The sequence below is a fragment of the Cynocephalus volans genome, chromosome 2, assembly GCF_027409185.1.
Source record: "Cynocephalus volans isolate mCynVol1 chromosome 2, mCynVol1.pri, whole genome shotgun sequence".
NCBI classification, from domain to species: Eukaryota; Metazoa; Chordata; class Mammalia; order Dermoptera; family Cynocephalidae; genus Cynocephalus; species Cynocephalus volans.
The window spans coordinates 111,978,710-112,002,408 of NC_084461.1; the positions used below are offsets into that span (position 1 = coordinate 111,978,710).

The 23,699-nt window shown below is 37.4% G+C and overlaps 1 protein-coding gene across 1 annotated transcript in view; it reads left to right on the top strand.

Moving 5' to 3' along the window:
- Positions 1-431: 431 nt before the first annotated feature.
- The window catches only part of MEGF10 (multiple EGF like domains 10), a 106,237-nt gene continuing 82,969 nt past the window's right edge, over positions 432-23,699 (top strand). Inside the window, exons 1-3 of the mRNA XM_063088199.1 lie at positions 432-562; positions 7,748-7,849; positions 9,107-9,207. Of these exons, the coding sequence (XP_062944269.1) occupies positions 447-562; positions 7,748-7,849; positions 9,107-9,207 (319 nt within the window). The 5' untranslated portion in view covers positions 432-446. The remainder of the gene's footprint in view (positions 563-7,747; positions 7,850-9,106; positions 9,208-23,699) is intronic.

Genomic DNA, 23,699 nt, shown 5'->3' on the forward strand with positions numbered 1-23,699 from the left:
TTGAGTCAATCGTGCTTCTGTTTCATCATTTATTCTTTAGCAGAAATGAGGCCAGATTCCTCGGTGAGCCCTCTTCTTCCAGAAGGAAAATATGCCTGGTGAAAGATGTGGAAGCCTGTATTACTCTGAGCTGAGTTGTTCTGGTGGATCCCTTTAATGTCAGCTGACGTGGATGAGAAGAGCTTTGATTACAGTGGCAATTAATGATGATTTGAACATTTTAATAATTTACAGAACAGTAGGCACCCTGCACAACCTAAGGACCTCTCTCTCCTGGACCATGAAATCTGGTGACCTGGCTCTTTCAATACATGGCTTGTTATGCATGTTTCAGCCCTAGTGACAACAGTACCAAGTGGTTGCTGTACAGAAAGGAATTCTGTTTGGGTCATTTTAATGCATCTCTTATTTGCATTTTTTTCTTATAGGTTATTCTTCAGGAAAAAATGGTTATTTCTTTGAACTCATGCCTGGGCTTTATCTGTTTATTGTTATGCCACTGGATTGGGAGAGCATCACCTCTGAATCTTGAAGATCCTAATGTGTGTAGCCACTGGGAAAGGTAATAATACTGGAAGCAGCTTTAGAAATAATAGCTGACAATTTCCTTTATATACTATGATGTAAAAAACTGGCATTTGGGAAGAGATTGTGAAATTACTTTCATGTAAAAATCATTAGTTATATCTAATAAATTGGGTAATATTACTCACCTTGGTTGTATAAAATATATATTATGTGGAAAAAAACCTTGGCGTATCTGATTTTAATGCAGGTGCAATTATAAGATTCAGGGAAAACATTAATAGTTCAACTAAAATACTCTCTCTAAGGTTCTTATCCCTGCTGTGCATCTATTTGCAGTGATTTGGGAGAGCTGGTCTTTAGGGTGAGAACCAGTGAGTGAGCAGTGGAAGGCAGGATGGAATAATGTACTAAATTATTGAAATATATGGGATACAAAAATTTTGCTATGGGTAGCTTGAAAACGGAGCCCTGATTTTTGGAGGAACTAGCAAAGATGCATGGAAGTAGTATCCCCTGAGATGTTCTTGAAGAACTAATAAGATGAGTGGAGAGCAGTGGTTGGAAGGGATTCTAGGAATGAAAGTTACTTGAAACCAGAGCCACGCGGACCACTGAGATCTGTGCACAACCAGACCAGAGTCAGTACAGTGCTGGAGGAGGGTAAGGTTGGGCAGGGTATGTGAAGGCAGATGACGTGGTGCCCAGATCAGGGCAATTTGCTGTGGGAAAAACAGAGGAGGTACAAAACAATGGGTCGTCCTCAGGGATCTTACAGTCCCTACTGGAACACAAAAATAGCACAAACCCAGCTAGTGATATTGCTCTAATATGCGACTTGCCTTCCTAAGAAACTATCTTCATTCAAAAATAACGCTGTAAGTGCAAGTGTTTCAAACCAATAGAAGGTGTTAAACACTGGAGAGTAATACATATTTTTAATAGCTGTGAGTAAAATTATGTCAAACTCTTGGCCTATTTTTCCTATCTCCCTCAGCACCATGACAGCAAACCACAGAGTACACATTCTAATGACATTTGTCACCTACTGTTAGGATGCACAAAATCCAGAGACTCTCAAGAACAGAGGTGATATTATTGTAGGGGCATGCTAGTTCCTCACTCACAGCATTATTTTTTGGTGAGGGCTTGTCCCACCTCTATTTATAGTATTATAGTCAGGGTTATGAAAACAGAATTACCTGATCAATCAATGTAGTTATAAGTCATCATGAAACTAAACTGTAGAGAAAATATGTGTATGTAATAAAGTTCTTTACATATGTGGTATTAAGTGTATTATACAGAATTTAAGGGAAGAGACCTCTTGTTAATTGTATTTATAATCTTTACAGCACCTCCCATAAAATACTTTACCAAGAAAGTACATAATCAATATTTACTGAAATAATAAAAGTGAATCAGTGACTGCATGGAAGGCACTGATTCACTTTTATTATTTCAGATTTAGAAAAGGGAGAGACCAATTGTGGTTGAACTTGGAAGATGATAGCTTTGGGGAGGGAGGAAAAGTCAAATTTGTGAGGTGCTGTGAAATAAGAATCAACAGATCTTGATAATACATTGACTGTAAGATGTGAAAGAGGCAGAAAAGGCCAGGATTTGTAACCTGCTGTGTGAAAGAATAGAGGTGTCCTTGCACTTATGGAAGTACAAAAGAAAGAGAGTTGATTTGAGAGGGAATGGGTTAGTGTGGTTTTGCCAGGATGTGTTCAGAAAATCAGTTTAGAATATGGGCCTGGAAGCATTTGGGAATATAGATTTGCAAGTACCCAGCATGATGAGATCTGAACAGATGAACTCTCTGAAAGACTATAAGAGAGAAAATCCAAGGCTTCAGATCATCCCGTACCCACTCGTAAACACACATTCTGTCCTGATTCCTTGCTCGACATTTGACCAAAGCTGCCAGGATATAACCGCATCCTTTTGTTCACCACCAATACCCACCGTCTAGAACATCGCCTTCCATGTGGCATGTGCACAACAAATAATTGTTGAACGAGTGAGCCCACCTTCTGATAGGAAATGAAATAACCAAATATGGATATCAGGTGGGGATGGGGCATGGAGAGTGAGAAAGACAGATGAAGGCACATTCATCTCAACCTTATATAAGCCCGCAGTTGCACAACAGCTAAAACACTCACTGATGGGGAGGGAAATTGAGTGTGGACAAATAGGGAAATGATGGAGAATTTTTTCTTGACTGTATTTTTTTTTTCTGTGTACTGCTGGAAAGAAGGATTGACAGCTACAGTCTTCTTATTGGTAAATTTTCTGTTATAAGCCTTGATAATGATTCCTAGAGAGAAGATCAAAGAAAGAATTGTTTTGCAAGAACAGGGAAAGGTGTAGCAAGATAAATTAACATGACCAAATAAAGGTGCAAGTGACAGTTTCTCTTGTATTTTCAAAAACTGAAATGGGCTTGAATTGAAACGGAGAGAGGAAGATTAGCTCCAAAGACATGATTTCAGTAGCAGGGCTGAGGAGGGCTCATTTTAGGCTCTCCTTATACTAAAGAACACCTGTATGCAGTGGTTCAGAGCCATGGCAAGGCCTGGAGCCTTGATGTTCAGAGGGTGGTCTGTGGAGCTGTGGAGTGAGTGTGTTAGAATGCAGACTCCCAGGCCCTACCCCAGACCTACTGACCCGGAATCTGCATGTTAATAAGATCTCTGGGGGATTTCTCTGCACATTCAAGTTTGAGAAACACTGAATAAAAGTACTTCTATCATTGCCTTCTATCTTTGTTCCCATTGATATCTGAATATTTATTTCAAATCAAGATGTGCCTTGCTATATATAATGCCGTAATTGTGATTCTAAAAAATTGTGCAGAAAATGAAATGAAAGAAAATTAAATCATTAAAAATACACAAGGGGAGTTTGTCATTAAAGGAATTCTACATAGTGTCCTTTTGCAAATGAATAGTTCTGTGAATCTTCTCTTCCTTCTCCCCATCCCTTTTCTCTGTACTGTGAATTTCAGCTCTTCCATGTTGTGGGGTTTCTTCTAAAGAAAGCACTGCTGAAGAGAAGCCTGTTTTTGCCCAAACTCTCGATTACTAACGTAGAAGTGGTAGTAATTGAATCAGCAGTCCTGAAGTGAGCAGAGATAAGAAATGATGATTATTACCATATATGATTAAATTAACAAGATAATTTAGGCAGGTAAATGTAATTAACCACTTTGGAATGTGTCCAAGTGATGATGGCTTTTTTCTGCCCCCTGTTCTTTGACCCCCTGTAAATTAAATCTTGCTGTGGTTTCTCCCCAGATAATACTTAATAGGTTAAAATCAGAGTGATGATATGTTTCCAGTGTGTTTGAGAAGATTAAACAAACAAGCAAGAAATAGGAGTTTTTCATCTCAGTGCTGAAAATAGTGCAGAATTGGGACCAGATTCTTTTTACACCACAGTTTGCTGTTTAGTGTCTGCTTTTGAAGCTCTGAATGTTCTATAGTGACACTTGGGAGGGGACAGAGGAGTGGGACGATGTCTGAGGGTCCTGGTGTTAGTGCTGACTCTAGACTGACTCACCAGTATTGCTTATTTGTGATGAAAACAGGATTGGTTTGGACAATTGAGAAGGTGTCTTCCTGCTCTGTGACTCCAAGAGCAGCTGCTGATGAATGTGGAGGTGTGGACTGTTAGCAAAGGAGCTAATTAAGTTCAAACAGCAGCCCAGGTACTGGCCAAAGCAGCAGTGATACCGAACTGAGGAGGCAGGCCCTTTCTTGAAGACATTTCCCTTTGTGATGCAAACACACAGCTTCTAGAAAGTGGGCCCCTCAAAAAGTGACAACTTAATTGTCTAATGATAGGCGGACATTGAGCAAATTAGGTGTAGTTACTTACAGAGTATTTGGCAGTCAGAATTTGAAGACTATTCACTAACATGAAAAAATGCTTATGATATACCTTTAAGTTAAAAAAGTAGGTTTCAAAAGTATGTGCATGGCATGATTGTAATAATATAAACATTTTAAAAAACCCTCAAACTAAAAACTGAAAACCCCTAGAGACTGTAAAGAAGCACGGCAAAATGCTATTTGTGGTTTCATAAGAGTTATGAAGTTTTCTCTCCTTAAAAAAATTGTTTTCCAAATTTTGTAGTGTGTGTATAATACTTTTAAAAATGAAAGAACAAAAAAGGAGAGAGAAACTGTATAGAAAAGAAAAAGAATGTATAAAAACAACACAATATAAAAGAAATTTGGGTTGAAAGGCTTAGCATCCTTCTGCAAACTTAAGTGGAAGCCTCAGTTTCTGATGAATGTGGAAAGTAATTTATATTCAGTTAGTTCTGAATTGGGTTTGAGTGACAAAATAATTTTAATGCAAAGAGTCAAGACTGAGCAGAGATACTAAAACATAGTGAATTTTGTACTCGTATTTTTCCCAAACTGTATACATTTCTCCATGAAAGCCGTATCATGTGATGCTTAACATTCATGTATTGCCTCTTGCATTAGATTGAAAACTCTTTGAGGGCAGGAAGTGTATGGAAGTTGTCTAGTGTTTGTTGAATTAGAATCCTAAATATTTTGATTATCCTTTTATAGATAGGAGCTTTTTAATATCCTAAAACCAGTGAGGCATCCTGCAGATGTATGCTATTGGTGAGCAGCAAGGGGCAGGAAGAGGAAATTCATGTACTTTAACATTTCTCCTTATTTAAGGAATCTTGCAGGTTGCAAGAAATTAATGGAAACACTTTTCATGTTTGCTTGTGGGATCAGTACCCCGACTCACATTAAAGAGAATTGGTTGGGATCCATTGGCCATGATCACTTTTGCTAAGGCATTCAGACCTGAACACCACAGCATGGACTTTGAAATTTTCTCGGAACTCAGTTTCAGGTTTAGTTCCAACAAACTACTTTAGTTCAGCTAAATTAGTACTGTAGAGCCTGATAGAATGAGTTTTTTCACCCAACTGGCATTACTTTAGAGTGGCTTCTTTTTCTTTCCTATGGCACATGTGGGAAGTTGTTCTGTTTTGCTCCTAAGTGCTGTTAGGACTGTACCTGTATAGCTGTTCCATACACATAGGACCCTCATTCTCTTTGCTTTCCACTAGCAATAGAACAGAGATATAATGCTGCAGGCCTCAAGATTCAGTTATTTGCCAGCAGCTAGATAAGAAGAAGAAAATATTGGTAAAGAAGCCTTAGAATTTGCATTAACTTGAACCTCAGGCCACTGCTAGGGGTCTGAAGAAAATAGTAATAGTTTAATGGATATGTCATTCCAAGAACATTAATATTTTACCAGAAGTCTCTTGCTTTACCCAAAAGGAGTTATATCACAGCAGGTATGCAGTTTCTCACTCTACCCTCATCTGAATCTGTTTCTGCAGATAGCAGCAGGTATCATCTGTTGGGATAGAAACAGCTGTCTAAACTGTGTGTTAGAAATCAGTATGCCAAATGGGAAGGGATCTCCAACACCATCTCTGACCCCCTTATTTTAAGATGTGATAATCAAGACTCAGGGAAGTTGAGGTTACCTGCTGAAGGTCACCCAGTTTCTCAGTGTCAGATCAGAATTATAATCCTGCCTTCTTCTAACCCAGTGATCTTTTCAATAGGGTCTGTTTTATCTGCCTAACATCTGTGGAAGATCCCTAAGTTTACCCAGAAATCAAATTGCAATATTCCAAAGAATGAAATACACAAAAAAGTGAATACTATGATTATTTCATGGATATTCTATTGAAGCCTCTCTACAAAAGGACTACCAGAAACCAGCTGCAGAAAAAGAATTCATTGTTTGTAAGGCTAGTACTACATAGCTTTTAAAATCAGAAACCTCTGCCCTTGTCTGACCTGAATTCTTCATGTCAAAATTTCGATCTCATTTCTCTTGTATCTTCTCTAGGTGATAGTTACTACTAATGAACTCAGGCTATTGATTTGCAGCAAGTGAGTAACTATGGTCCATTTTGTTTGTAAGTGTGAATTGAAGATTTTAGTGGAAATCTTTAAGAGATTTAAAGCAAATAGAATATATTGTTTGGAAAAGAACATTCTCCAGATATTCTTGTAGGCAGACACTTAACTCTTGAGCAAGTAATAGATTATTTAAGATTATGAGGTATGGAATTGAACATTAAATGTTCCTTATATTAAATGGATATTTTCTACCCACATTCTTAGGGCCATAAGATGGCATGTTTTTACTCTAACAGGAAGCTTTTAGTGAAAATGTATTGGAAAACAGACTGTTTAGGTAGCAACAAGCTGTTGGTATGACTATTTCAGGACAGTTATCTCAGCCATATGTTTAGAATTTGGTTTAAAGACTTCTTTGTGGTTTTTATTTAGACTTGTATGCAGTAGTTCCTCTTATCTACAGGAGATATATTTCAAGACCCCCAGTAGATGCCTGAAACCATGGATAGTACCGAACCCTATATATACTATAATATTTCCTATACATGCATATCTATGATAAAGTTAGTTTACAAATTAGGCACAGGAAGAGATTAACAATAATAACTATTAATAAAATAATTATAACAATATACTCTTATAAAAGTTATGTGAATGTGGTCTCTTTCTCTCTCTCGCACAATTGTGCTGGACTCACCTATTTTAGGACTGCAGCTAAAGGGAACTACTGTACATTCTTCCACTGCCTGAGAAGTAAGACAGGCACATAAAAGCAAATTATTCCAAGTTCTGACCAGAGAAATATTTTTTTTCCAACTTTTCAGAATCAGTAGCAAATGTACTGCATTATCAATATTTGAATTGTCTCTTTGTTGGTTAACCTTATTATTTGCATGCCGGCTTAAAGTGAAAACTTTCTGTGAAAGGTCTTTGTTATCCCTGGAGCCCTGATACAAGGAGAGGAGAGGTAATTAAATACAGAAAAATATAGAGTGATATGTTTTAAAACTTGGGAATATTGGGGTTTATAGTGAATGGTAAAAGAGAATTTCCTTTGAAATTTATGGCACTTGGAAATAATATTGTTAATGTTGGTCCTTTTGGGTTCCAGTTCAAATAGAAACCTGTAACAAGATGGAGATTCTCTGTTAAAAGTCAGTATGGAGTTTCAAATGAAGATAATTTAGCCTTCTTAGTACATAGTTGTTTCTTAGTACAGTTGTTTCTTAGTACATAGCATATCATTCATGTAAAGAAGAGAAATACTGATTCCTGTTTTTCCTTTTTCTTTTCAGCTACTCAGTGACTGTGCAAGAGTCATACCCACATCCCTTTGATCAAATTTACTACACTAGCTGCACTGACATTCTGAACTGGTTTAAATGTACACGGCACAGGTAATAGAAGCTCAGATATATTTATTAGATTGCCTAACTGGGAATGGAGTCTGATACCATCAGAGATATTAATTATCAAGAAAGTGCATCTCTTTATTCAGTGGATAGTTACTGAGGGCTTGCTACTGTCCTAGCCCTTTTCCAGATCACAGGGGATATAGAAAAGCAGAGAAGTAACCTATACCCTGAAGGAGCTTACAGTCTTAACTACGGAGAAAATGTCTTTTGGTTATCATCATTTGGTTAGCAAGAATTTAGCTAGCTTCTCTGTCGTGCATTAACTGGGGGAGACTCTCTTAAATATGGACATCAGCTGATATCAGGAAACTCATATCAACGTATGTTTCTAATTGAACATCTGACTCAATTCAGGCTAACAAATTTGACCCTTAAGTAAAACAAGCCATATTTTTTCCTATAAATGTGAACACAGAAACAAAACCAAAATATTAAGTATTAATGTTAATATAGAAGAGAACCCTAGTACCCTAGTTTTAGTAAAGTATTAGTAAAGTATTTATAGCTATACGACCTATGGGTTGAGCGAGACACCTGCTGAGCAGGTTGAGAGGGACATACTGCACTAAATGATATTATAATCAATGTCATTTCTTCACACAACCTGTCCTTGACCATTCTATCTAAACTAGAATTCTCTTCCTGTCACATTCTGTTCACTGAGTCAAGTTTTTTCTTCACAATATATAATCATTATCTGCTGTGATATGATCTACTTATTTGTTTAATGTGTGTCTTAAATAAATTCTATCAGATCTGCCTTCCCCAGTAAAATGTAAATGAATGATGCTTGAGTTAAATGGAAACGTCTTTTGTCTATTAGCCTTCTATTTTATAGTGGGATGAGACTGCCCGAGATAGATTTTTAAAGGAATTCTGTGAATTCTTCCTTTAAAACATATGTAAATGAATGATACCTTGATGGGTATCATATATAAAATTAACCAATACTTTTTAATACATCTCAAGATAAGTAAAAGTAGGGAAATCATAAAATGTCTGATCTCTCAAAATAAAGTATAGGCTGGTATAAATAGGGAGTCTTAACATATTCTCAGCAAATTGATAAGTTAGCATAATATTGATCAAGACATATATTTCATGTTTCTTCTTATTTTGAAGTACTTTGCTTTTTATACCTTTATTATATTTAATTGCACTTTTTTATTAAAATAGAAATTATTTCTCATCAAATTGTAGGTCAAAAGAACTAACCACGTGATTTTTCCCTTTATATAGAATCAGTTATCGGACAGCCTATCGACATGGGGAAAAAACCATGTATAGGCGCAAATCCCAGTGTTGTCCTGGATTTTTTGAAAGCGGGGAAATGTGTGTTCGTAAGTAAGACTTTATCCCTTTGAAGTTCATGTTTTCCCACGGCTGGTTTGCTTCTGTTAATGGCAGCTGAGATGGAGGCCTGGAGAGATGGGATATCTTCGAACATTCCCTTTCACTCTTGGCTACTTTCTTGCCCTGTGTAATGAGGGAAGCATTAACTCTGTTCCCCTGTCCTATCAAAAGTCTCCAAATGAATGTTGCTTGAGAGGAAAACAGCTGTTACAGAAAGATGATTCAAGGCCGGATGTGGCAGAGTTAATTGCAATTCTTCAATAAATGTCTCACTGGAAAGTGGTCAGGAGTCATTGGACTAAGGTCACAGAAGAGAACAGAGACGTAACTTTCCCGCAGCTGACCTGAGTCAACTTCTGAGAGGCCAGTATGTTCTTTTCTGGTGCATAAAACAATGAGGCTGATCGAATGTAGGGAAGTTTTCACACTAAGAAATGACAAGTTTGGGTCAGAAGGTAGAACTTTTTCATTGTTATTTCCCTCTTCTGTTCCCTCCCGTCTCACCAATTCGTGCTGAAATATTTTGAGAGAAGTTTGGTATTTTATGATACACTTCAGAAAATCCTAGAATATCATGTGGGATGCAGTTTGCAATTGAGGTTTGTTACTATTGTGTGTAGGTCACTTAGAAGAGAGATCATTAGAAGCTATTCTATTCAAGCATTTTGGCTCAACACACAGCTAGAGGTGCACCTCTGCTTTCTGAGTGGAGGCACTGATGTTGAGTAGTATGGAGACAAGGTTCGGCTGTAATTTGGAGGCACGAGGAATGACTGAACAGATCTGAGTTTAGGAATCTGCAGAGACGGGTGATAGCTCTGGCCCTGCTGTCATGCAGCTGGGTGGCCTCAGCATGTTATTATTCTTTGAGGCTCCTTTGCTGTCTAATAGAGGGAGGACTTGGATCAGAACATGTTTCATCTTCTTCCCACGCCTGGATTCTATTCTTTATGCTGACAGGAGCAGCTCTTCAACTTTGATTCAGAACCAGGGCTATATATGAGTATGATAATAAATGTCATAGAAAAAAATTAAAATATGTAACTAAACACAAAGAAGAAAATAAAAATATGTTGTGAATGTCTTTCCTGGTCAGTAAAAGTATTTCTGTGAATATTGCAAATGTTAGTATATTATTGCATTATAGGTATTTATTTAATCTCAACTGTTCATATGATTTCCAAGTTTTACCTATTGTGAACTACTCTAAAAGACATCATTGTGGTTAGATAATTGTTCATACCCTTACCCACCAGCAGTAAATGAGAATCCTTTTTGCTTACACTCTGAGCGAATTTTCCCTTTGCTAATTTTTTTCTTAATTTGCATCTCTTTGATTAATAATGAGGCTGAATAAGAAAAATTACATGTTTATAATCAAACATCTTAGAGAATAATCATGAACTGATCTCAGTGGCCTGGGCTGATGGGAAATTTTCAAAAGAAAGCAGCACTGAGTACACACAAGGTGGAGGGTGGGGAGGCCTGGCCAGCCACTTCCCAGGGGCCTCAGATGAGATTGTCTTGGTGCCCTTACCAGGGTTTAACCTCACAAGCTCAATTTTCAACACAACCAGAGAGTACTTTTATCTCCCAGGACATATTTCTATTCACCCAGATCATAGGACTTATATATAAAGCCAGGATGCTATTTCATTAAGTTACACAGAGCTTGGAGAGGGGTTCTTTGTCTTCTGGCCATACCTTCTCTCCTTGAAGGCCTGGCATGTGGGAAGCTAGATTTTACTGGCAAGCTGGTGCAGAGCGTGTGGATCCAAGCAAGGTCAGTTAGAGAGAGGGTTTCAGCCTTCTGAAGCCCAACACCTCTTTCATGTTATTCAATAGTGTAGCCTTCTTAGAAAGGTAGGCAATTCCACTAGCACTGTCATGCCTAAAATTACATTGCTAAAAATAACTTTTATCTCCCACTAGACAGCTTGCAAGGTATCCCCTGGACTGCTTAGATGGACACCTCTAGCGTTTGCCTATAAAATTCTCCTTTTCTAGGCCTTTTTGGCTGACCAACTTCCCCTGGAGACTGAAACATTTTTCCTTTAGATATGTTAATATATTTAATCAGCTTACTGTCTGGTCTCACTAGCCTGGGAGCTTGGTCTCTTTAAGGGTATCTTGCATCTCTCCACTCTGATGTCTTGATTTCATTTCTTAACCCCCAGAGATGATTAAGCTTCTCTTACTTTCTTGTTCTTGGGAATGCCTCCCAGTAACTCTTCTGCACGCTCGACAGCTGGCACTTGTGGATAGAGAAGGAAGAAAGGACACATGATTCTTGGTTCTGCTTTCACAATCTCTTTTTTAATCAGATGAAGTGAGTGTCACTGAAGTAAAAGAGCCCACCTTTTTCTGATTTTAGATTTGTAATACATGTAGCTATTTTCAAAATTGAAATGCAGTCAAGTGTAAATGTGGAATTATTTTTTATATTAAAATTTTTAAAAATTTTTTATCTCAAACTACAAAGGCAATAAATTTTTGATACACCAAGCCAGACCCCCCCGATATGCTAATTGCTATTTAGTGTTTGTTAAATGTGAAGTTTATGGTGCCTCTGTGTGTGGTGGGGGATGGGTACGTGTGCGTGTGCACACACATGTGTGCACAACCCAGAAAAGCCCAGAGGTTTACTTTCATTTTAATAATCAATATTTGATTTAGTATAGTCATAAATCCAAAAACATAGTTGTTTCTTAAGCAAAATTTAGCTTACAGGTGTCTCATTCATCAGTCTAACAAGTTTTAACAAACACATTAAAAGGCTTTGACTAATGTTTTATAAACTTAAACACCTCCAAGTTTTTACAATGGAATTTGTACACTTAATAAATTTTATTTTTATTTTAAGTAATTCAGCTTCCAGGCTGACAAACCTTCCCATATACCTAAGTAATATTTATAAATCTAACAAATTCGACTTACAAATAAGGTGAACTCTTAAGTTCTCTTAAATGTTATAGTATTTGTAAGATTTCAATTTTAAATAGCATTTTTCATCAATTATTTCACTACACATTTAAAAATAAAATTAGAAGGCTGACCATTTATTCTACAAACCACATTCTCTTGAATATCATAAGTATCTTCTTAAAAAATTATGAATGCTACAGATTTTGATTCTCTTACACATTTCTATACTTAATTCAAAATCTTCACAAGGTTGAAAGATAGTTACCCTCTAAGTGAATAATTATGTCATCTCATATTTTTTGTTTTATTTTTTAATATAATTTTGGTGGTCTCTTCAATTTGCTGACTTTTTTCTTGATATTTATTTATTCTTATTGTGGTAAAAAACATGTAACATTAAATTTACCATTTTAACCACTTTTAAGTGTACAGTTTGGTAGTGATAAGTCTAGTCAATTGTTGTGCTACATATTTCTAGAACTTTAATTTGCAAAACTGAAACTCTATACTCATTTAAAACTAATTCTCTTTCTCTCCTCCCCACAGCCCTTGGCAACCACCTTTCTACTTTCTCCTTCTATAATTTTGACTACTCTAGATACCTCATATGAGTGGAATCATTCAGTATTTGTCCTTTTGTGACTATCTTATTTTACTTAGTGTGATGTCCTTGAGGTTCATCCACATTGTAGCATGTGACTCAATTTCCTTCTTTTTATAAACTGTGTAATAGGGAGCTGGCCGGTTAGCTCAGTTGTTTACAGTGCAGCCTTGTAACACCAAAGTCAAGGGTCCTGTTTCCCCCAGCAGCCAGCCACCAAAAAAAGAAAACAAAACCAATACAAACTGCATAATATTTCTTTGTGTTGTTTGCTGAGGTTTTTAAATGTCAGAGAACATGGTCCTTTATTACTACCCTGATGGAGCACACTGAGCCTATCATCTGTTCTAGATGGTATATCCTGTATTCCTTAGACTTAAGTATTATTTTTCAGTACTAGTTTCAAGTTAGATTAGAACCCTCAACCCAGTTGGCTACCCCAAATGATTGAGTTTTGCATGTCTTTGGCCAGTAACATAGGTAATTTTTTTTCCCTTTGCCTAACTATCATGATAACTGACAATCGTGATCTTTTCATATAATTCTTATCTTCTATGACCGCACATCTGTTGTAAACATTAAAATGATATTCGATTGTATTTTGCAAACCTCATGGCTGTGTTTGGAAGTGAAGTCACAACCTCTCGTGTCATCTTGTTTGCCCTCTTCCACCTTAGCTTTGGGCTCATCCCATGTATAGTGTGATGTTACTAGAGTGGCAGCTGTGTGGTTCTTTCTCCAGGGTATTAATTTCCTCCAGAATAGCAGCAGTCTCCAGACAGGTTCCATCTTCTCATTGTCCCCACTTCCCCACCTGCCCACGATTCCATAAAGTTCTCTAATTTAAATTTTGATCATGTTCCTAAAATGAAAAGATGCATAACACAATTGGCCTAAATGTATTGTGTTCCAAGATTGCCAGTTCATGTCTATTCCCTCCTGACTGTTCCCCTTCCTCCTTTCCTTCCTTCTCTCCTCTTCCTTCGCTTCTTTCCTTTTTTCCTTCTCTATAGATGTTACTATTGCTTTCAACCTGTTTGATGAAAAAATGGTACCTTGCTTTATTTTGCATTTCCTTAATTACTAGTGATGCTGTTCTCTTTAAAATTTTGTTTGTGAGCCATTTGCCTTTTGGCTTTAAGGAAAGGAGCAGGGTGGGAGATGAAGTGAGACTGCTTTATTCATCAGACAGCCCCAGAAACACATTAAAAACAACAGGTGGCAGTGGAAATGGAAGGAGAAACAGGCTGATTTGGGGGCTAGTAAAGGAGACAATTTGAGACTGAGAACTGACTAACAAATGTCCCAGGGGTCAAACCAGCAGGAGGCCCAGGCCCACCCAAGCCCCTTACCCTCATCGGCATCACGGGTGCTCATTCTCTTCTCACCCCCAAGTTCCACAGGGCCTCTTTTCCCAGGATCTCAACTGTTTGCAGCTGCAGGGATGATGTGGAGCCAGGGCAGCCTCTGGGTTCTCCCACCACCTTCCACCATGAGCACTGTGGAGGGAGGAATAACCTCTGATCCATTTCAGTGAGGGAAGCCTGAGCTGAAATGCGAATGCGCTGACCCGTGGAAAGGAGTTGAGACTCATGATGTCCATGGTACTGTAGTTGTTTAATAACATTTTGGAGGAAATGAGTTTTTGAAGCTGCCCCAGGGACCTAACCATTCTTTACAACATCGTAACTGCAGGAAAATATGTTTGGAGGTACATGCAACTGATTTCCAAACACATCTTCGGAACTCTATGTCTTAGCAAGTTGGAGATTGCGTATAGATTTAGTTACATGGGACTTGGAAAGGCAGCAGAAGAGAGCAATAGAGTGGGAGGTTGGCAGCTACCCCTCTGTGGGAAGGATTGGTTAATCCAGACACAAGGCTGGACATACATTCTCATTCTCACTCGGATGGCTTTGGCTTCACCTTGGCTGATGGCAGAGAAAGCAGATCACTGTGAGCAGTGTTGCCTGCAGCAGAATCCCGAATGGACAAAGGAGATGGCCTGGGATCCCTTCTCCAGTCCAGCTACTGTTCTCGTTGCCCAGAATGCCATGTCTTGTCCTACTGGAAGCTGCTACAAAGGAAGGGACCATTCTGATGACTGTTTCCTTTGGGATAGACTTAAGTCTGTTACCACAGTTTTGTTTGATTAAGAAATTCAAATGCTAACTCCAAGTTAAAGTTCTACTGGGGGCTTTTAGACAGTGTGGCTTGGAGGGAGGACAGAGGGAAGAGGTTTGGGACTGGGTCACCCACTCTACTGCCTTGTAGGCTAGCTCTTATGGTGAAAGATCAGTTCCCATGGATGTTCCCTGCCTGTCTTTGGCACCCGTTAAGAGAACTTTGGAACCGTAAATAAGAAGCCTTAACTCCCACACACTGAACTGTATATGATTTCCTGTTCTTAGCAGAGAGGAGTGTGACAATTGATTACCAGAGCAGTGAATGAATATTCACAGCTGATTTTTAACTTGGCCAACTTTATGTAAAACTGAACTAGCTGTAGGCAAATAAGGAGCTGGTACTGTGGTTGATGTTTATATAATAAATAGTTCTGCAGATGAACTTTATTTTTGTTTGAATGCAATGAATTTTAAACCCAAATTTTGGGGCAAGAGCTTGGAAATACCCACAGCTCACTTACCCAGGACTCTTTTCCTTCCAGGAGACAAGTCACACCGGTAGCATTTGGGGGGCCATATGGCTGTTTGCCATGTACCCATACATTTTCCCCTATTTATTATTTTTGTATTGGAATATTGCATATTAGACGGAATTAACAAGAAACTTCATTTTGGGAAGAGAGAGTGCCACCTCTTGGAAATGGCTGCCTGGAACATTGTGTTTAGGATTCTGAAGCCATGTCTGGGTTAAAAGAGAAAGAGCAGAGTGACCCACTAGTGATTTTGGCTATGGGCATTGAAGTGGCAGTGTGTGGCTGGAGTGCCCCACATTTGCCATCCTTGTGTTAGAGTGTCTGGCATCCCATGACATTTTGGACCTCTGGAATCATGGAGATATCAGTGGACGTTCCTGGCCATAAGCTCCTATTACACCTGTCTCTGCCATTTAACTGGAAGGTCTTATTTACTGTTCCTGCTACTGTCCCCAGGAATAATTAGCTTCCTCTTTGTGGGCTGAAATATTTGACAAGCTAACTCAGGATCATATTGTCACAGCATTGTATAAGGGATAGAAAAGGATTTTCAATGGCCACATTTTGCCTCAGTGTCAGGCACAGGAGGGTCTGATTAGGAGAAGAATTGGCAGGCTGAGGCAAAATTGGCCAACCGGACAAGACTTTCAATAAGAGCTGCACTGAGGGTACGTTCTTCCCACACCTGGCGGTTATGTAAGGCCACATTTAATTCTTTATCTAGTCTTTGAGTCATTTTTGTCTTTTCCTGCTGAAAAGTTTTGTTCCCAGATTTTTCAGGCAGAGAGGAGTTGGGGTGTGGGGCAAGACACCTTATTTTGTGCTCTGAAGATTCTGTCCTTGGCAGAGGGCTGTTTCAGGGAGAGCTAGGCTTTTCTGGTGGACTTAGGGGAGAAAGGTGAGAGCTTAAGGAGAAGAGGAGCACGTCTCTTTGAAGTTTAAGGCAGCCAGCACATTCTGTTCTGGATTTGTTTGATTCGCACAGGCTTGTTTAATAATAAAGTTGTATGTGATCTTGTCAAATATTTCCAGAAACCTTAGTCTACAGACTCTTTTTAGCAGACCCTTTTGAGTAGAGATAAAAGTGAAACAATCCTGTTAGGCTAGTCAAGAGACCCTGCACTGACAACAATCAGATGGTATGTTCCTGAGTATACCTACCCAGGATGCCCTTCCTGCCACTGCCAGTGGATTTTTTGGTGTTTCCATAGGGACTCTGTACTCTGTTGCTATGGAGTCGGACTTGATTCAGAGGCTCTTTGTCCACATAGTGCACCAGCAGAGATTCCAATTTTCTCATACATCTAGTGGAACCTAAACTTCTGTTTTCCAGTTTTGGTTGTTGGTCTCTGATAGCAGTGAAGATAGGAAATCTAATAAATAATGTAGGAAACCTTTGTTGCTTTAGTGATTGCTAATGCTTGCTTGCTACTTAGGATTAGAAACTACAAATTTAATTTTAAAAAAACCACTGGAAATTCAAGATAGTGTCAATCTACACAGGTGGAAATCATCAAATGCCTATTTTTTTTGCTTGAGAAAGCCTGACTTTAGAGTCCCATGGAGACAGAGCCAGAGGGACACAATGAAAAATCCTTTCCTTATCTCTAGAAAATGAGTTCCTGAAACTGCAGTCTTTGTAGGACAGGTAGAAATTTTACAGGACTAATAATTTATGCAGTCCCCTTGCAGGGATAGATAACAGCTAATATAAAAGCTCAGAACTGTGAAGCAATTTTTATTGTACTATGGCTCAAATCTTTTTAGGGCAAAATAATTTTCAAATAATAACAAAACGCATTTTGATCTAAGTGACAAACCACAAAGCATTGACATGACCAGGTTGTGACAGATCTTGCATTTTTTTAGTTTAGGACAGCAACTGCCAATACTTTCACAGATAATCCAATGGTAAACCTAGTGTAACCATCTGGGCCACACACAGAGATGCTGAAGGGAGAGGGAGACTGATGTGTTGATAGAATCCATGCTACATTGACACTGCTCTTTCCTTCAGTTGTGGTAATATACCAAGGTCCAGACCTATTTTTTTTTTTTCTTGATAAATATTTCTAGAAAAGGTTTGAGGGAAATCAGCTGGAGCTCCAAGAGAATCACCACATAGAAAAGCAGAATTTTTAATAGGTCACAGAGGGCAGCATTATCTCAAGGTGGACCTCCCTGACCAGCGGGATGTGTAGTGTGACAAAGGCAGTTATGTCAAGTTTAAAGATATGGCAGCCACCCTGATGGATGTTTAAGCTTAAAGACAATGATCAAGTTAATGTATCATTCTTAACATGGAATTGAGGGACTTAGAAGGAAATGTGCCAACACAATTGAAACCTACTTATTGATTCAGGGAGGAGTATAGGTTTCCAGAAACTTGGATCCTGGGTATTATGTATCTGTAGCTGCATGTCTCTAGTGTGAGCTGTGGAAGACTCCTCCTGCAGAATTTACTGTTGCATTATCCAATTAGTTTGGGACATGCCATATGCTGGATACCGTTTCTTGAAGACTTACTTTAGCCTTTTAAAGGCTCTGGGAATGCCTGCTGTAAAGACATGTCTCAAGCTTATTCGACCATGGAATTCCTTACTTCACCCCTCTCCCCCATCTTTTTTTCCCAAGAACATGATGGGACTAATAGTCCTTAGGTTCTACTTATTTGGCTGCTTTAAGGGATTCAGTTTGCTTTTCTATACATTTATTAGATAATTGTAAATATTTACACTTTATTAGGGATTTTTTTTGAGCTTTAATTTTTTTCTAAGGACAACCATATTTTATCAACTCAAGAAAGGGAAAATTTTAATTGAGCCATGGAGGGGAATAAGAGACATTTCCTAACTTTTGCTATGGTGTGGAGGAAATGCCTATTTTACTAGCCTCCCTGATACAGACAGCATCAACCAGACCTCTCCTCCAAATTTCTAATTATTATCAACAGAGGCATTTCACAGCAAACAGTTGTTCACCAAAACTACCGTTGTCAATATGTACGCACATGAGTGGCTCTTGATTTTAAATCCAAACTAGCTATATGAATGATAGACTTGGCAATTGATACAGGGTCAAAAACTAAAATTAAGAAAAAAGACTGAAATTAAAAATGTGACCTGTCAAGTTTAGAAGCCTTTTATTCTGTGTCCTTTTAGGACCTTCACTGTTGTTTTCATTAAGTAGGCCAGTAGTCTATGTCAGAGGTGACAAACCAGTAGGCTGGATGATCTGATGTATAATCATGTTTTATTTGGTCCATACAGTGTTTTAAATTTTAAAAAATTTAACAAAACTTGGGACTTCCATCTTCCTTAAAAAACATGTTATGGCAATTGATAACATGGGCCTGATATTCCTATGTGGCAATAGAAAGAAGACCGAAGACAAACTATCCCCTTTGGATGGGCAAGTGCTCTCTGAGCTTTCCCAAATCGACTTGCAACTCTCCTCTCATTTATCCTTCTTGCCCCTGAAGGCATTTGGGTTTGTGTCCCCTGGTTTTTGTGGGGCAGTAGCAAAGGCCTTGCTGCCAGCTTTCTTTCAAACCCCCACCTGTTCCCTATTGGAAGAAATTATACTGCTTAATTTACACATTTGGCTTAAGGCTTCCATTCTGAAATGCAAAGGATCCTGACGAGGAAAGTGAACTTAGTTGTTATTAGTTATTGACCCTTGGGTATGAGGACTACGTTTATTCACAAGCTGGTGTAGACAGGGAAGGAGAGTGGAAAGAGCATGAGGGCACCAGAGTCTAAAAGGAAATGTCCAGGGACACCACCAAGGAGGGAAGGACATTGAGTCGGAAAAGTGGTAACCCCAACTGTGGCCTTCACTACCCTGTTAACCTTCCCGAGGGCTGGCCTTCATGATTAACATGTGATTCAGATGCAGTAGATAACTGGAAGCAAAGTGTCTGGAAACAAGTGTCAGCAAGATGAAATAGGGCAGACCAGGGGAGATGCCATGTGGTAGAAAACATGCTGTGGGAAGGAATATTTGTGAAAGAATTCCATGGCTTCATAGAGAGTGGTTGGACCCAGAGAAATGCTGTTCTAAAACCAGAAGAGCCTGGTGTGGCACTTCCCACAGGATTGTCACTCCTTCCTCATAGACAGACAGACAGGACCAGCAGGGAAACATTCTCTCCCAAATGAAGCTGCCTTTCTTCTGGTTTCTTCTCTAAACTGTATGCTGACAATTTTGAAATCCTTCTCAAATTGAATAAATTTGCAATTCTATCATTAGACCCATTGTAGGCTAACTTGTTCGGAATTTGTGCTTGGGAAAACTAGAGTTTACTCCAGTGCTTGTTAACATTTTGAAACTGTGATCCATTAGGATCATGATACTTAAGTTACTTAAATCTGATTCCACCTAAAGAGACACAACGTGAGAGTTGTGGCCAAACTAGATAATGCCTATAGAAATGTGAAATTAAGATTAAAAAACTCTTTACATTCTCAAATAAATGAATAGGATTATCTGCCCCACATATGATATTTCAGTCCCTTGTGTGGGATCCATTACAATCGTCTATTTCAACAAAACTGGGTTGTTGTTTTTTTTTCCTGTATAAGTCATTTACTTTGTAGAGGAAATATTTAGTAGAACATTACATTGTGACTTTTTTAGTATTAGCATTTCCCCAAATAAATATTTCTTGGGAGTGTCTAAAGCCAATTCCTTCCCAGGCATTTGGAGAGTCCACCACTAATGATCACAGAGTCTTGTTGAAATTGCAAGGCATGTACAAGATTTTAGTGTTAGCTCAGATTTTTTTTCCCCTCTGCTCTCTTTTGTATAGAGAGAGAGCTCTATGTCCCCTCTGGCAGCTCTCCTTAAGTTCTAGGGATTTTTTCGTATTTTTTTTAACCAGCTTTACTGAAGTAAAATTGACAGAAAATAAACTGCGCTTCACATATTTAAGTGTACAGTTTGCTAAGAATTGACATGTGTATACAACCATGAAACCCTGCCTCAATCATGATAACAAACTTATTCATCACAAGCGAATGTTCCCTCCCACCGCTTTGTAATTTCTCCCCTCCACTCCTCCCTGTCTCCCTTTTCCTTAGGCAACCATTGATCTGCTTTCTGTCACTCTAGATTAGTTCATGTTTTCCGGAGCTTTATATAAATGGAATCACACAGTATGTTCTCTTTTATGTCTGGTCTCTTTCACTCAGCATAATCACTTTGATGTTCATCCACATTGTCATGTGCATCATTAATTCATTGCTTTTTATTGCTGAGTAGCATTCTATTGTATATACCCCAATTTATTTATTTTTTCACGTATTTATCACATTTTTATTGTCTTCAGGTCTTGACAGTTACAAATAAGGATGCTCTGAAAATTTACATATGAGTCTTTCTATGAACATGTGCTTTCATTTCTCTTGGGTAATTCCTGGAGTGGAATGGCTGAATCATTTGGTAGTTGTACACAAGTGTTCAGAACTGCTTTGTTTGTAATAGCCCCACACCAGAAACAACCCAGATGTCCATAAATACTTTAAGAAACTGCCAAATTTTTCCAAAGTAGTTGTCCATTTTATGTTCTCACTAGCAATGTCTGAGTGTAGTTTATCCACATCCTTGCCAACACTTTATATAGTCAGTCTTTTGAATTACAGTCATTTGAATGGATGAGTATCACTATCTTATTGTGGTTTTAATTGGCACTGTTTAAGTGACTAATGATGTTGAGCACCTTTTCATGAGCTAATCTGCCATTAGTATGTTTTCTTTGGTGAAGTGTTTGAATCTTTTGCTCATTTATTTATTTATTATAAAGCTATTTGTTGTCTTATTGAGTGTTCTTTATATATTCGGGATACAAATTGTTCATCAGATATAGTTTTTGGAAATATTTCTTCTAGACTGAACCATCTTTTCATTCTTTTAATGGAGTTTTTTGAAAAGTAGAAGTTTTCAGTTTTGATGAACAGATTTATTAAAGTGTTCTTTTGCAGATTGTGTTTTTGGTGCTGTATCTAAGAATTCGTTGGCCAAATCAAGGTCACAAAATTTTCTGCCATGTTTTCTTTTAGAGCTTTTATAGTTTTAGGTATTGCATTTGGATATATGATTCATTTTGAGTTAATTTTTGTATACATTGTAGGATTATGTATTTGTTATTTATTTGCATATAGATATCCAATTTTTCCAGCTTTGTTGAGAAGACTGTTAGTTCTTTACTAAATTGCATTTGTGTCTTTGTCAAAAAACAACTGTCTATATTTGTGTGGATTTATTTCTGGATTCTCTATTCTGTTACATTGAATTATATGTCTATATTTATACCAACATCACATTGTCTTGTTTACCATAGTTTGATAATAAATCTTTAAATCAGATAGTGTTAGTCCTTCACTTTGTTTTTCTTTTTCAAAGTTGTTTCAGCTATTCTAGGTACTTTGTGTTTCCATTTGAATTTTAATATCAACTTGTCAATTTCTACAAAAAAGGCTTCTGGGATTTTGATTGAAATTGCATTGAATCTATAGATCTATTGGGGGGAGAATTGATATCTTAACAATATTAAGTCATCTGAATCATAAACAAGGTCTGTCTAACTATTTAAGATAATGTGTATATTCTACTATTGTTGGGTGGAGTGTTCTATAAATGTCAAATAGGTCAAGTTGGTTGATAGTCTTGTCAATTTTTCATTAATTTCTCTCAGCAATGTTGTTAGTTTTCAGTGTACAGATCTTTCACATTTTTGGTCAGATTTATCCATAAGTCCATAAGTATTTTATATTTTTGATGGTATTGTAAATGGCTTTTAAAAGTTAATTTCCGATTTTTTGTTGCTAGTATACAGAAATATAATTGACGTTTTGTATATTGATTTTCATCTGCAACCTTGTTAAACTTTATTATTTTTTAGTAGCTTTTCTGTAGATTCCATCAGATTTTCTACATAAATACGTGTATATACATAAACTGTAAATTAAGGCAGTGTTACTTCTTCCTTCCCAATCTGGATAACCTTTATTTTTTTCCTTGCCTTATTATGCTCATGAGAACCACCAGTGTAATGCTTCATAGAAATTGTAAGAGCAGACATCCTTGTCTTGCTCCTAATTTTAGGAGGAAAGCATTCATTCTTTTACCGTTGAGTATAATGTTAGTAGTAGATTTTTCACATTTTCCCTTTATCAGGTTGAGGAAACTCCTTTCTGTTCCAAGTTTGCAGAGAATTTTTATCAGGATTCCCCCCCCCCCGCCCCCCCCGTTTGTTAAGATGGTGAATTACATTGGTTGGTTTTCAAATGTTAAAACAAACCTTTCATTCCAGAGATAAAACCCACCTGGTCAGGAAGTTTAATTCTTTTTATATATTGTTGGATTTAATTTACTAAAATTTTGTTTAGAATCTTTGCATCTATGTTAAGATGTTTGTTTATAGTTTTCTTTTACTGCAAATGTCTTTGGTTTTGGTGTTAGGGTAGTTTTGGCCTCATAGAATAAATTGGAAGTATTCCCTTTTTTTCAATTTTCTGAAAGAATTTTTGTAGAATTAGTATTATTTCTCCTTTAAATGTTTGGTAGAACTCACCATTGAAGCCCTCTGGAACTGAAGTTTTCTTTATGGGAACTTGCCACAATGTAATTGCTTTAAAATATATAGGTCCATTCAGGTTATTTATTTTTACTTGAGTAAGCTTTGGTAGTCTCTCCATTTCACTTAGATTATTAAATTTATTGGTTACATTGATTTTCTCTTTGCTTTTCTATTTTTTCTTTATTTTCATTGATTTCTGCTTTGATTTTTATTATTTCCTTTTCCCCCTTTTATTTGGGCTCAATTTGCTCTTCATTTTCTAGTCTTTTTAGGTAGAAGCTGAGATAATTAGTTTGAGACATTTGTTCTTTCATAATGTAGGCACTTGTGTGCTATAATATTTTATAGCACACTATGTGTGCGTGTGCTATAAAATTTCTCCTCAGTGTTGCTTTAACAGCATTTAACAAAATTTGACATGTTGTGATTTCATTTTCATTCACTTTCTAATTAATTTCCTTAAATAACTCATAAGTTAATTTTTCATTAACTTATGAGTTATTTAGAAGAATGTTATTCAGTTTCCAAATATTTTGAAGGATTTTCCAGATATCTTTCTGTTTTGATTTTTAACTAAATTCCATTGTGATCAGAAAACATACTTTATATGCTTTGAATGTTTTTAAATTTGCTGAGACTTATTTTTTTTGCTCAGGATGTGATTTAACTTAGTAAATGTTCTGTATACAGTTGAAAAGGGAATATATTCTTCTGC